The 14248-nt window shown below is 56.3% G+C and overlaps 1 protein-coding gene across 1 annotated transcript in view; it reads right to left on the bottom strand.

Annotated features, from left to right (window-relative positions):
- FGD3 (FYVE, RhoGEF and PH domain containing 3) overlaps nucleotides 1-14248 on the bottom strand; it is a 64650-nt gene that overhangs the window by 15565 nt on the left and 34837 nt on the right. Inside the window, 6 exon segments of the mRNA XM_055127520.1 lie at nucleotides 1942-2098; nucleotides 5941-6077; nucleotides 7381-7470; nucleotides 12064-12225; nucleotides 12227-12516; nucleotides 13334-13419. Of these exon segments, the coding sequence (XP_054983495.1) occupies nucleotides 1942-2098; nucleotides 5941-6077; nucleotides 7381-7470; nucleotides 12064-12225; nucleotides 12227-12463 (783 nt within the window). The 5' untranslated portion in view covers nucleotides 12464-12516; nucleotides 13334-13419.

The raw sequence follows: 14248 nt of genomic DNA, 5'->3' as shown, positions 1-14248 counted from the left end.
TCTGAGGCGGTGTTTGTTTGGGTTTTTGGGCCACACCCGGCGAAGCTCAGGGGTTACTCCTGGCTCTGCGCTCAGGTGTCACTTCTGGTGATGCTTAGCGGACCCTACGGGATGCCGGGTATCAAACCCATGTCACCTGAGCACCAGCCTTGGTGCTCCCCCGGTTCTAGCCCCTGCCCTGCCTTTCCTCTCGCCTAAGGGCCCCCCTGCTCTTTCAGAGCCATCCCTGCCCTCACGCTGCTGGGGAGTTCACCTGCTTCCTACTACAACAGAGATTTCTGTTTAATTTGTTCAGGGCCGGGAATCAAGCCCAGGACCTCACACCTGTGAGACAAGTGCTCCCATTCCTGGCCCCTCAGGACAGAGACTTCTAAGACCGCAAAGGGAGAAGAGTCATTCTGCAACACACACACACACACACACACACACGCACACACACACACACACACACACCCACCGCGCGCGCGGTTTCAGGTAAGACTCCATGGGGGGGAGGGGCAGCAGGAAGTGTCACAGACTCAGGATGTGTGTTCATATAGAGACATAACAAAGTGCTTCCTGTGGGGGTGAGGGCAGAGTAAGCCCGCCATGGCCGGGCTCGGCAGCTCCCCCCAGCCCAGAGAGCATGCTCAGGAATGAAACGAACAGCAGCTGTAGCTCCCGGAGGAGGTGGTGAACCCGTGGCCTCGCTCTTGCCACATTCCCACAGACACAATCTGAGCTCTGGTTCGGGGTAAACCCAAGGACGAGACAAGGAAGGTGCCGGCCTCGTCAGAAGGTGCAGGGCACAGAGGCATCAAGGAGACATGACACACGCCCCCAGTTGGGTCTAGGCCTGAGGAGGGGAGGAGAGCATTCTAGAACATCTGGTGGGGCTTGTGCGGGGCTGTGGAGGGACAGTCAGCATCAGGCCCCCGCTTTGCATCTTGCGGAAGGAAGTGAAACCTACAATGTGGCCCTTAGGGGTTCAGAAATTTTAAGTATGTTTTCATTGATCTAAGGGAAGTTCCCAGGTCCGGGGCGGCCTGCATGGCCATGCACCCCCGGGTGGGCCTGGTCAGGGTCTCTGCATTTGAACGCCGCTCTGGGGACGCTGGTGCCAAGTGAAAGGACGCTCAGCCACAAACCAGCCTCTTTCCACCAGACAGACACGTGCTTTGAATGTCACCGGGCCCTGGAGGCAGGAAAGTTGAATCCTGGTCACCCGGGATATGTGCCTGCCTCTAAATTCTTGGCCTGGAGGGCTCAGTGCCCGTGAAGCTGCCAGGATAAGAGGAACATGTGTATTCACATGTGCGTGCCTTGCTTGTTGTGAGTTGTTTATATTTGTGTGTGTTTGCGTGTTGTCTTGTGGACATGTATGGTGCACATGTATTAGTCATGCCCCATGTATGCACCTGTGTGTGTGTGTGTGTGTGTGCGCGCACAACAGGAGGTGCCAACAAGTGAATAACTACTCAACAAAAACAAAACTGCATTTCACACTGACACTAGCTTCCACTTGGGAATTCTTGTGAGTTAGTATTTTTCACTTTGAAAAAATGACAACACAGCAGGAAGGAAAATGTAAGTGCTGTTATCTTGGGGGTTACAATGCTTTTTAGAAGCATTCAAGTCTTGCTTTATTTAGAACTTGGTGAACATGACTTCCTAGAAGCCATTTTACATGGAAAACATAAAATACATATATATGACATATATATGTGTGTATATATGTGTGGATATATACACAATAGTGGATATGCCCCTTGCCTTGTGTGCGGCTGACCCAGGTTCAATCCCTGGCATCCTTATCGTCCCCTGAGCCCACCAGGAGTGATCCCTGAGCACAGAGCCAGGAGTGAACCCTGAGCATCACCAGGTGTAGCCCTCAAACAGAAGTGCAAAACCAAGCCAGAGGCCGGAAGGCTGCGGCGCGGGGGGCCACAGCGTCTCACCCACCTGGATCCCCTGCACGACGTCCTTGAACAGGGGCGAGCGCTGCGTCCAGGTGCTCACCAGCTCCACGGCCCTGTCGAAGTTCTTCACATACTCGCCGTACATCTTGAGGAACGGGGCCAGCTTCTGCAGGATGTCCCCCAGTCGGGGCTTCGTGTCCCTGCGTGGGGGGACGCAATGAGGCCAGGAGAAGTGGTCCAGTCGAGGACTGGGATTGGAAGACTGTCCCAGGGGCTCAAGGATATGACCTGCTGCAGGCCCTAGCAAATCAGTCCCTGTCCCTGAGTCCGGAGAGCTGGGGGAGCTCCTGGAGAAAGCAAGCTCAGAATGTCTCCTGGGGGCCGGAGAGATGGTTCAGTGGGTAGGGTGTTTATTTTGCACGTAACCGACCCGGGTTTGGTCCTGGCACCGCATATGGTCCCCCAAGTCTTCCAGAAGTGATTCCTGAGTGCAGAGCCAGGAGTAAGCCCTGAGCATTGCCATGTGTGGTCTAAAAACTAGAAGAAAAAAAACCTCCAGGAACCAGGGGTTAGTCCCAGTGCACTCCTCTAAGTGACCCGGCGCTGCTGGGTCCAAGCAGAAAACTTCCCGGCCCGATTAGCCTGAGTAACACCAGAGGGGACCTGGGACTCACAGCTTTGCAGGGTCCCCCCAAAATATGTTTCAAAGAAGGGGAGGTCAGGGCCACAGATGGGTGCTTTGTCTCATCAAGAACCGAGAGAAGCGCCTTGGCCCCGCGTGGAAGCTTCGTCTCGTCCCCCTCCCCCAGCCTCAGAGGTGTCTGTGCGCCTCCACAACAGCCTCCAACCTGTTCCCACTGCACCCCGTCCTCTGCCTCTCTCAGGGAGCCAGAGGCTGCATCTTGCATGGATTCCCCCCACAACCCTTTCTCGCTCCGGCCCCTTCCTTCAAGCAGCCTCTGGACCCCTACATGTCTACCCAACCAGGCAGACCCCATGAGTCCCCAGAGACCGTCCAGCCTTGCACCTCCGGAGCGTCCTTGCTGGACTCCTTCGACTCCTTCACATCCACACAGATGAGGAACAATCACCCCACCCAGCGTGTGTGAAGGGGGATTTGAAAGTGTGGCAAGAAACCTAAGCAACACACCAACAGTCTCTGACCCAGAAACGATGGAGCATCAGCCCCAGAAACGATGAGAAAGAGGTGGACAGGCCACGTGATGAGCCACTCACTGCAGCGTGGTGGGCACCAGGCACGAGGGCAGCGGAAGGTGGATGGACCCCGGCACAGGGCAGGACCAGGGGCAGCCCCGCACACGTGCACATGAGATCCGGAAAGCACCGTCCTGCAGTGGACAGTGTCCACCCAACAGCTGGCAGTCCTGGGATTTTTCCGGACTCTTGGAGGCGCTGGGTGACTTGCTCTGTGACCTGGGCCCGTCTCTCTGAGTCTAAAACTTGAGCCGGCCCTCGGGAACCTGCAGATCTTCTGTCCCTGCGGAGCCTTGGCTGCCGCCTTCTCTCCGGCCCAGCTGCAGTGTTCATGCCCAGGGTCCCCCACAGCTCAGAGTCCCAGTGCTCCTGATGAGCTCAGTGCCCCGGGAGACCCTCCTGTTGGGGCCAGCCCGGTCAGTGAGGAAAGGCAGACAGCAGGATCCCCAAAGCAAAGCTGTAGCCTCCCGGACTGTGAGGGGACTGTGAGGGGAGCACTCGGTCCCATACTGAGTGCTTTTCCCTCTGTGCTTTATTTTATTTGCTCTGGAGCCATACCCAGCAGTGCTCAGGGTCCTGTCCTCATAGGCTCAGCAACCTGTGGTGGTGACGGTGACATTCCCCGGTGCCGGGGACCAAACCCAGGTCTGCTGCAAGATAAGTGTCCTACACGCTATACTATCTCTCTGGCCTCTCATTTTTTTGTTGTTTTTGTTTTATAAACTTTTATTTATGTATATAAATAAATTTATATACATATATAAGGGCTGGAGCGATAGCACAGCGGTAGGGCATTTGCCTTTCACTCAGCCGACCCATGTTCGATTCCTCCGCCCCTCTCGGAGAGCCCGGCAAGCTACTGAGAGTATGGAGCCCGCACGGCAGAGCCTGGCAAGCTACCTGTGGCGTATTGGATATGCCAAAAACAGTAACAAATAAGTCTCACAATGAGAGACGTTACTGGTGCCCACTTGAACAAATTGATGAGCAACGGGATGACAGTGACAGTGACCATGACATATATAATGTATGTGGCAGAACCTGGCAAGCTCCCTGTGGCATATTCGATATGCCAGATGCAGTAACAATAATGGGTCTCATTCCCCTGACCCTGAAAGAGCCTCTAATACGGCACCATTTGGAAGGACAAGTAAGGAGAGGCTATTAAAATCTCAGGGCTGGGACGAATGGAGACGTTACTGGCTCCTGCTCGAACAAACTGATAAGCAATGGGATGAGAGTGATACAGTGATGCAGTGATTTATGTATATAAATGCCACACCCGGTGGGCTTAGTAGTCAGGGCCATGCCTAATGATGCAGTTCCTGGGAGCCACCTGGGATGCTCCTGCATCTCTCCTCCCCTGAATAGCTCCCTTGCTCCCCTCGGGGAGCCACTCCCAGTGATGCTCTGGGGACCGCGTGCTGGGGACTGGATCTGGGGCTCCTGCATGCAAAGTGTGTGCTCAGCCCTTTGGGCCATGGCCCTGGTCCGGAATCCTCTGTTTTGTTTGGGGGCCACACCCAGCCATGCTCAGAGCTTACTCCTGGCTCTGCACTCAGGGGCCACTCACGGAGGGGTCCGGGAGAACCTAGGGTGTGCCTGCGGTGATCCAAACCAGGTGGTCGGGTGCAAGGTAAGCGCCTCACTTGCTATACTATCTCTCCAGCACTAGAAACCTCATTCTTTAAAGCAAAGGCGACATATCTTAGGAGGGAAAATAAGGCGGTCAGTTCTGTTGATTTGTTGTTTGGGGCTTAAAGATATCAAATATCTTGCATATAAGTGGATCAACACGGAAAGTATCATGTTAAGTGAAATGAGTCAGAAAGAGAATAGACATAGAAAGCTTGCACTCATTTGTGGAATATAAAGTAACAGAATAAGAGACTAACACCCAAGAACGGTAGAGATAAGTACCAGGAGGATTACTCCACAGCTTAGAAGCCGGCCTCACATGCTGGGGGAAAAGGCAGCTCAGATAGAGAAGGGACCACCAAGTAAAGGGTGCTAGGAGGGCCCGTTGCGATGGGAGATGCGGGCTGAAAGTAGACTATAGACTGAACATGATGGCCACTTAATATCTCTACTGAAAACCACAACACCCAAAGGGAGAGAGAGGGTGGGGGTGGTGGGAGGGATGCTGGGACCATTGGAGGTGGAAAATGGGCTCAGGTGGAGGGATGGGCACTTGACCATTGCATGACTGAAATGCAAGCACAAAGGTTTGTAAGTCTGTAACTGTACCTCACAGTGATTCACTAAATATATATACATATACATATGCATAATATGTATATGTATATGTAAATCATTTAAATCCCACAGAGCCCTGAGTGGGCATTAAAGTTTCTCTGGCGTGCAGATAAACCTGGCGCTTAGGGACGGTAAGAAGAGTGGGGGCCGGAGTGACAGGACACTGGGAATGGCACTTGCCTTGCAAGGGGCTGACCCAGGTTTGGTTCAATTTCCCGCTACCCTAGAGTCCCCTAAGCCCTTCCAGGAGTGACCCTGAGACCAGCCAGTGTTTGTTGTGTGAGACCAGCCCCACACAAACAAGCCCAAAGAGAAGATACGGATTGGGGTGGACCCGGGTCAGCGAGGGAGCCCAGGGCCCTGGGAACTGGCCCCCAGCTGGGCCTACCTGGCTCATAGACACCTGGACCTCAGATTCCAAGGCCCTGTGGCAGGGAGAATTCAGGTGGCGCAACGCAACAGAGCCACGTGACCCTGACACCCACCGTGCTGAGGCAGACCCCAGCCCCAGGCGCTACCCCCCACCCCGGCAGCCCCTCACCGCTCCCGGGCACCCCCCGGCAGCCCTCACCACTCCTGCAGGATGCGCAGCTGTAGCTCAGGCAGGAGGAACTGTCCGTGGAAACGGTAGATGGAGGAGATGTTCGAGAAGATGCCTGTGGTCACTTCCGGAGAGATGCCCGCCGCCGCCAGCCTGGTGCAGAACACCTGTGTGGGCATGGAGGCCACGCCGGCCTGTCAGTGTGGCAGCTGGTGCCGCGGTCAGGGTGGGCTCGGGAGAGGCTGCGGGAGCCCCTCAAACCGGCTCAAGCAACCTGACGATCTTCCTAGAAGCCGAAGCTGACGACGGCCTGAGCAGGAGGGACAGTGTCCTCTGGGAGGGAACTGACCACTGTCCACTCTCACAGCCCACGACCGTGGGTGTATGATTCCCTTTCTCTGCCTGGAGGCTGCCTGCAGAAGCAACACCTGGCGAAGACTCTTCCCACTGATGCGCCACCTAGTGAGACCCTGGTCAACCCCCCAGGAGGGTCAGCACAAAAGCACAGCGGGGAGGGCCTCTGCCCTGCACACAGCCTTCCTGGCCTGATCCTCAGCATCCCACACCCCTGAGCCCACCAGGAGTGATTCCTGAGTCCAGAACCAGCAGTAACCCCTGAGCATCGCCAGTTGTGGCCCAAGGCAACAATAAAAAACAAGCAAAAAACCCCACATGTCAACTGGGGGGGCAGCTGTGCATTCGGGAAAGTGCCCGGAAGCCCTTTCTGTGCCAGAGGAGGCCAGGCTGAGGGGCACTGTGGGAATCCCATAGGGAGACAGGAGGGAGAAAGCGGCGAAGAACTGCTTTAGGAAATTAATGGATGGATGCTTCCCACACCTGAGAAAAGGAATGACGTACAAACTCAAGACACTCATCAAACTCCAACTAGGATAAAGAGGAACAGAACCACACTGAAAACTACTATTTTTTTAAACTAACTTCCTTCCTTCCTTCCTTCCTTCCTTCCTTCCTTCCTTCCTTCCTTCCTTCCTTCCTTCCTTCCTCCCTTCCTCCTTCCATCCTCCCTCCCTCCCTCCCTCCCTCCCTTCCTTCCTTCCTTCCTTCCTTCCTTCCTTCCTTCCTTCCTTCCTTCCTTCCTTCCTTCCTTCCTTCCTTCCTTCCTTCCATCCATCCTCCCTCCCTCCCTCTCTTCCTTCCTTCCTCCCTTCCTTCCTCCCTCCCTCCCTCCCTCCCTCCCTCCCTCCCTCCCTCCCTCCCTCCCTTCCTTCCTTCCTTCCTTCCTTCCTTCCTTCCTTCCTTCCTTCCTTCCTTCCTTCCTTCCTTCCTTCCTTCCTTCCTCCCTAGCCAGACCTTGGCCCAGACCTGTGTGCTCTCCAAACTCCGAGTATGAGACTCTGAGAGGCCTTCGAGCCCCTGGAGCCTGAGCCTCTAGCTCAGGCATCCTCCCGCCGGGAGGCCCAGGCGAGTTTGACGCTGCGAGGGGACACGGGGGCGCGGCCGTGTGGGTACCTGGTCTAGCAGGTGTAGCCGCTTCACGTACGTCTCCTCGGTGCTGAGCAGCTCCTGAGCGATGTGGAGCAACTGTCGAGGCTCTGAGCACTGCAGAGAAGAGAGACGTGGGTCAGCTGGGGGAGGCGGGGCTGGGGGCAGCAGGGAGTGCATGGGGGGTGCTGCAGGTGTGCCCGGGCTGGGGGTCGCCTGGAGTCAGTGTGGGGCTGCTTTTCCACAGAGGGGGTTGCCAGGAAGGCGCTAGGAAGACACGGCCCCACGTGGCTGACGCTCCTGTAAGCGCAGAAAGAATGCAGGACTCTCTGGGTCTCTGGCTGAAAAACAGCTCCAGCAGCTGCACCGAAATCTGTGTGTTAGTGGGTGACCTCCGCGGCATAGGTGCTGGGAGGCAGCCTCTCTTCCTCCATCCCCCCCAAGCCTGGAGATACAGCACTGTTGCACAGGAACGAGTCAGTGAGAGCACAAGAGGCCACGACGAAGCCGGAGCCAAAGATGCAGTGACGCCCACGGCTTTGCAGCACAGGGCAGTGAGAATCAGGCGCCGGCAAGGCCTCCCTTCCGCCCTTCTTCCCCAGCACGCAGCCAGACAGAGCCGCTCTAGAGAGAGGGCCCTCCCTTGGGGTGACGGCTGGGGTGACAAGAGGCACTGTGTGCCCAGTGTCCCAGAATCTCGGGCCCGGCTTGACTGTAGGGCGAGCGCAATCAGCACCAGAAGGGCCCGACATCACCAAGTCAAGGCGGAAAAAGAATCAAGAACAAAGAGGGCCCAGTGGGTAGGGCTGGGCAGACGGACAGGCCCATTAACGGGAATCCCACAGGGGAAGAGGGCAGAGAGACGGGCAGAGAAGCTCTTTAGGAAATCAATGAATGGTGCTTCCCAGTCGGAGAGAAGGAGCGGCCTGCAAACCCAGGATGCTCAGCAAACTCCAACTGGGATGAAGAGAAAAAGAAGCACACTAAGAACTATTATTTATTTTTTAAAAGTAACTCATTTCCATTGTCCTCCCTCCCTCCCTCCCTCCTTCCCTCCCTCCCTCCCTCCTTCTCTCCCTCCCTCCCTCCCTCCCTTCCTTCCTCCCTCCCTCCCTTCCTTCCTTCCTTCCTTCCTTCCTTCCTTCCTTCCTTCCTTCCTTCCTTCCTTCCCTCCCTCCTTCCTTCCTTCCTTCCTTCCTTCCTTCCTTCCTTCCTTCCTTCCTTCCTTCCTTCCTTCCTTCCTTCCTTCCCTCCTTCTCCCCTTCCCTCCTTCTCCCCTCCTTCCTTCCTTCCTTCCTTCCTTCCTTCCTTCCTTCCTTCCTTCCTTCCTTCCTTCCTTCCTTCCTTCCTTCCTTCCTTCCTCCCTCCCTCCCTCCCTCCCTCCCTCCCTCCCTCCCTCCCTCCCTCCCTCTCTTGTCTCTCACTCTCTCCCCAGAGGTTGTCATGGCGACTGCAGTGGAGGGAGGGCTCCATGTAGTGTTGGGGCTCCTGCATGCAGACAGAAGCAAAGCCCATTTAGCTTCCCTGTGACTATCCAGCTCTTCGCTTTCTTACCAGGGGCAGGGACAAGGAGCCACACCGCAATGCTCAGGGGCCACCAAGGCCTCTCCCAGCAGTGCCTGATGTCCAGTGGACTCTGCGGAGCCAGAGATTGACCCCAGGCCTCCTTCTTGCAAAGCACAAATTCTAGTCCTTCGAGTGAACTCTTTAGTACCCCCCTCCACCCCCTACTTTTTTTTTTTATCCACCCTGGTGAGGCTCAGAGCACCATGTGTGGTACTAGGCATTGAGCCCAGCCAGGCGCATGCAAGGCAAACACCTTACCAGCAGTACTATCTCTCTGGCCCAGGACTGTTGGATATTGCTTAAACAAACTCATGCCAGTGCATGCCACCAGTAGCTAACGCTCGAGTGTGGCTTAATTAGACAAACTGCCATGCTCATGGCATGCCGGGGATCGAACCTGGGCCAGCGGCATGTAAGGCAAGCACTCTCCCTGTTGTACAATTGCTGTGGCTGCTTCTCCAACTCCTTTTTTTTTAAATGATCTATTTATTAATATGTTTGTTTGTTTGTTTTCTTTTGGGTCACATCCAGTAATGCTCAGGTATTACTCCTGGCTCTGCACTCAGGAATTACTCCTGGTGGTTCTCAGGGGACCATATGGGATGCCGGGGATCAAACCTGGGTCAGCCACTTGCAAGGCAAACGCCCTACCCGCTGTCCTATTGCTCCGGCCTCTGTTCCAACTCTTAATAACATGAGAAATTATCCTATATTCTGAAAAAAAGCTAGTGGGGCTGGAGCAATAGGACAGAGGGTAAGACATTTGCCTTGCACGTGTCCAGCCCAGGTTCAATCCCCAGCATCCCATATGATCCCCGGAGCACTGCCAGGAGTAATTCCTGAGTGCAGAGCCAAGAGTAACCCCTGAGCATCACCAGTGTGACCCAAAAAAGCCAAAAAAAACCCCAACCCTAAGCGACCCCATGTTGGGGTGTGGGGGGGCAGGGCGGAGGTGGAGGAGGGTGCCGAGTGCCGGCTTTGCCTGTAAGACACCCAGGCTTGATCTCCTGCACCACATGTTTTCCCAAGCACCTAGGAACAGCCCTTGAGCACAGTACTAGGAGTAGCCTCTGGGAACCATTAGCTGTTTCCCCCCCCCCCACACACACACACAACTGCCCAATGTATGGAATACATTTGAAGGGAAAATTGTCAGACAAGAGTACTGTATCTGGGTCTGGGGAGAGAGGTTGGCATGTGGCGAAGCTGGGTTTGATCCCTGGCACCCCACATGCTCCCTGAGCACTACTGGGCGGGATCCCTGAGCACTGCTGAGTGCAGAGCCAAGTGATAGCTATGCTATCACTCCAGCCCTCTGCCTTTGGTGTAACTCAAAACCAAAAGAAAAAAGAAAAAAAATCATATTATAGTTGGCAAAACGGTGCATCAAACATGCAGAAGGGAGGCCAGAGAGATGAGGTGCTTGCCTGTACACAGCCGACTGGGTGTGATCTCTGGAACCCTGTGGGGTCCCCGAGCACCACCAGGGGTGATCCCTGAGCACAAAACCAGTAATAAGCCCACACCAAGTGTGGCCCCCAAACAAAGCAAATACTGTACTGTATGACTTTGATAGCAGAATTGAAACGAAAAGATTTAAGCTCTTCATCCTTGTCAGCTGGTGTATAATGTGCACGGACGCGGCTACACGGTTGTGGAGACAGTTCCTGTGTGAGCAGACTCATCTGCTCACAGCACTGTGCGCTGTTGGATGCTCCACACGGGAGCGGACAGAAGGCGCCTGGGACGAGGCCACAGTGAGTTGCCGAGGGGGCGAGGAGGGGAGATGGAAGGGAGACGAGTCCAGTGGCCTCTGTGTGTGTGTGTGTGTGTGTGTGTGTGTGTGTGTGTGTGTGTGTGGTGGCTGTGTTGTGGCACCACACTTTCAAGAGGCATGAAATTGTACGACGAAGACACAGCCTGACATAAGCACTGCCGGCGTCTCAAAAAAACAGGAAACAGAAGAGTCTCCCTCGTTCAGGGTCCTTCCTACGGTGCGTTGCTCGGGAAGTCTGTCTGACGGTGAGGAGCAGGCGCACAACCACTCCTGGGCTTGAAGCCGCTTTGGGGGTTGCTCTTGCAACTGCCTTTTATACTTTTTTTTTTTTTTTTGCTTTTTGGGTCACACCCGGCGATGCACAGGGGCCACTCCTGGCTCTGCACTCAGGAATTACTCCTGGTGGTGCTCAGGGGACCATATGGGATGCTGGGATTTGAACTCGGGTTGGCCGCGTGCAAGGCAAACGCCCTACCCGCTATGCTATCACTCCAGCCCCTGCCTTTTATACTGATGATAGTTCTTGCCCTTGGAACAGGGAGAGGGGGCAGATGTAGTCTGAGTGTTTTCACGAAATAAATCACTGTATCACTGTCATCCCATTGCTCATCGATTTGCTCGAGCGGGCACCAGTAACGTCTCCATTGTGAGACTTGTTGTTACTGTTTTTTGCATATTATTGAATATGCCACAGGTAGCTTGCCAGGCTCTGCTGTGCGGGCGGGATACTCTCGGTAGCTTGCTGGGCTCTCCGAGAGGGATGGAGGAATTGAACCCGGGTCAGCCGTGTGCAAGGCAAATGCCCTACCCTCTGTGCTATTGCCCCAGCCCGTCTCACAAAATAAATAAATAAATAAAATGGAAGGCGAACAAAACCGGATGATTTAACTTTTTTACATCAGGCTTGTTCAGATTCTTGTGTTCACTGCTATTGTGGTGAGTTTGGGGAGCATTTTCATTGAAATAGGCTCGTGGATTATTAATACATAAATAAACAAACCAATGCAATGGCTTCAATGCAATGGCAATGGTCACTGCAAAGACAATGTCACAGAACAGCCACCAGGGAGATGAGAAGGGAAGGGCCGTCCACGTAGTAAGAGACCAGTGACCTCTGGAGAGAGGGGCCCTGAGGGGGGCTGCACGTGGCAGCAGACCCCAAGGGCACCGGGGCACCGGCACCCCGAAGACCGGCCTGGGTCTGCTGGTGGAGACCCACGGGGAGGTGAGAGTCGGGTGCCCGCCCTCTCCCTCGCCCGCCCACTGGCCCGCTCAGGCCTGAGCCCCCCGCAGTGCCAGGCACGGTGACACCCAGCAATGCTCCCGTCCCCTCCGGGTCACCACCGCCCCCCGGACCCGGGGCCTACCTTGGCCAGCTCTGCCTCGTCGGGCGTGTGGGCCCGGGGGCCGCTGGCCTCGGGGGCAGGCTCCTCGCCACTGCCCTCGCCCGGGGGGCCGCCCTCCTGGCCCGGGAACGGCTCCCCAGCCACGCTGCAGGACGGGCTGTCGATGCCGCTGTCCCGGTTAGGGGACCTTCCTGCCGCCACTCAGCTGCCCCTTGGGGTCCGTGTCTCCCGCGGGGGCCTGGCTGCTCGGGGGCCCGGACGCAGGAGACCCTGGGCGGGCTCTGGGTCCCACGGGCAGAGCCGGGAGCTTCCCCGGGTCTGTGCTGGGCAGCTCCCGGGAGGTGCTGCTGGGCTCCGCGTCAGACACCCCCACCGAGGCCTCAGGGCCTGGGCAGGGGGAGGCACCCCCAGGGGGCTCCATCTTCAGTGCTCACCAGGCACCCTGCAGGGGTGGACGGGCTGACCTAGGGTGTCCTGTAGGAGAGAGTGAGCCCAGTCAGTCCCATTTGACCAGCAACCCACCCCCCAAGAAAGCGCACATGGAGAAGGGATGTGTCAGCTGCGCAGGGGCGTCTCCGGGAGGAGGGGGCGCAGCGGGGAGGGCTGATTCAGGAGAATGTTCTACAGTGAAGAAAGGGGAGGGAGGGAGGGAGGGAGGGAGGGAGGGAGGGAAGGAAGGAAGGAAGGAAGGAAGGAAGGAAGGAAGGAAGGAAGGAAGGAAGGAAGGAAGGAAGGAAGGAAGGAAAGAAGGAAGGAAGGAGGGAAGGAGGGAGGGAGGGAGGGAGGAGGAAGGATCAGAAGGAGGGAGGGAGGAAGGAAGGAAGGAAGGAAGGAAGGAAGGAAGGAAGGAAGGAAGGAAGGAAGGGAGGGAGGGAGGGAGGGAGGGAGGAGGAAGGATCAGAAGGAGGGAGGGAGGAAGGATCAGAAGGAGGGAGGGAGGAAGGATCAGAAGGAGGGAGGGAGGAAGGATCAGAAGGAGGGAGGGAGGAAGGATCAGAAGGCGGGAGGGAAGAAAAGGGAAGGGAGAGACAGAAAGGATCCTGCCGCAGGGCATCACCTGCACCTAGTGGACTGCACGCAAGCATGTGCGGCAGGTGGGCAAGTGAGGGGCTGCTGCCCCAAGGCTGTCAGGACCCCTCTGTGGCCGCCCCCACCCGCACCCTGCCTGCTTCCTCTCCCACACGCCCTCCCGCGCAGGGCCCTTGGGAGGGAGGGCCACTCAGGCCTGTGTCCGGCAGAAACCGACACCCCCAGGCCCCAACCCAGCGGCACAAGCCGGGAGCCAGGTCACCTGTTGCCGCGTCCAGCCGGGCCTCTCGTTCTCCGGGCGGCCGCTGCAGTCTGGGCCCTGCTCGGCAGGTTTGAGGCCAGCGGGTCCTGCAAGCACAGGTGGAAATCTGAGCGTGCCCTTCCCCGGGCGCTGGGGGCAGAGCCAAGAGGTGCCCTCCTCCGGGACAGAGACATCAGAACTGGTTGGAAACCGATAGGCCCGTGCCTTTCACTGCTCGGGGTGCCCGGCCCAGGGGGCGGCCTCTGGGTGCAGCCTGTCGCACGGGGCAAGGCTGGGGCTCAGCCGGCATCTTCCTCCTGCGGCACACACACGGACCAGCCCCTTCCCCAGGGGGAGTCCCCATGGAATTCTACCTCTTACACATAGACACACAACACACACACACACACACACACACACACACACACACACACACACGCAGACCAGCCCCTTCCGCAGGGGGGAGTCCCCATGGAATTTTACCTCTCTTACACACAGACATGCACAGACACACACACATAGAGATGCGCACAGGCACACAGAGGTACACAGACACGTACTCCTATATAGATACACAGGCACGCACAGGCACAGATGGAGACACAGACGTACTCACACACATATGCACACACAGACACACACAGACACTCACAGACACTCAGAGACATAGTCACACGCAAATACATGCACACACAGACACACACAGATACACAGACACACACTCACACATCGGCACACAGAGATACACACACACAGACTCATACACAGACACACACACAGATACAGACACACACAAATACACAGAGATATAGACACACACTCTCACACAGAGACACAGAGATACACACAGGCACAGACTCATACACAGACACACACAGGCACAGACTCATACACAGACATACACACGCACACACGCACACAGAAGTCTGCCCGGCC

Source organism: Sorex araneus, chromosome 2 (genome assembly GCF_027595985.1).
Source record: "Sorex araneus isolate mSorAra2 chromosome 2, mSorAra2.pri, whole genome shotgun sequence".
Classification (NCBI taxonomy): Eukaryota; Metazoa; Chordata; class Mammalia; order Eulipotyphla; family Soricidae; genus Sorex; species Sorex araneus.
Note: the sequence above shows the minus strand (reverse complement) of the source record. Positions and strands in the feature narration are given on the sequence as shown.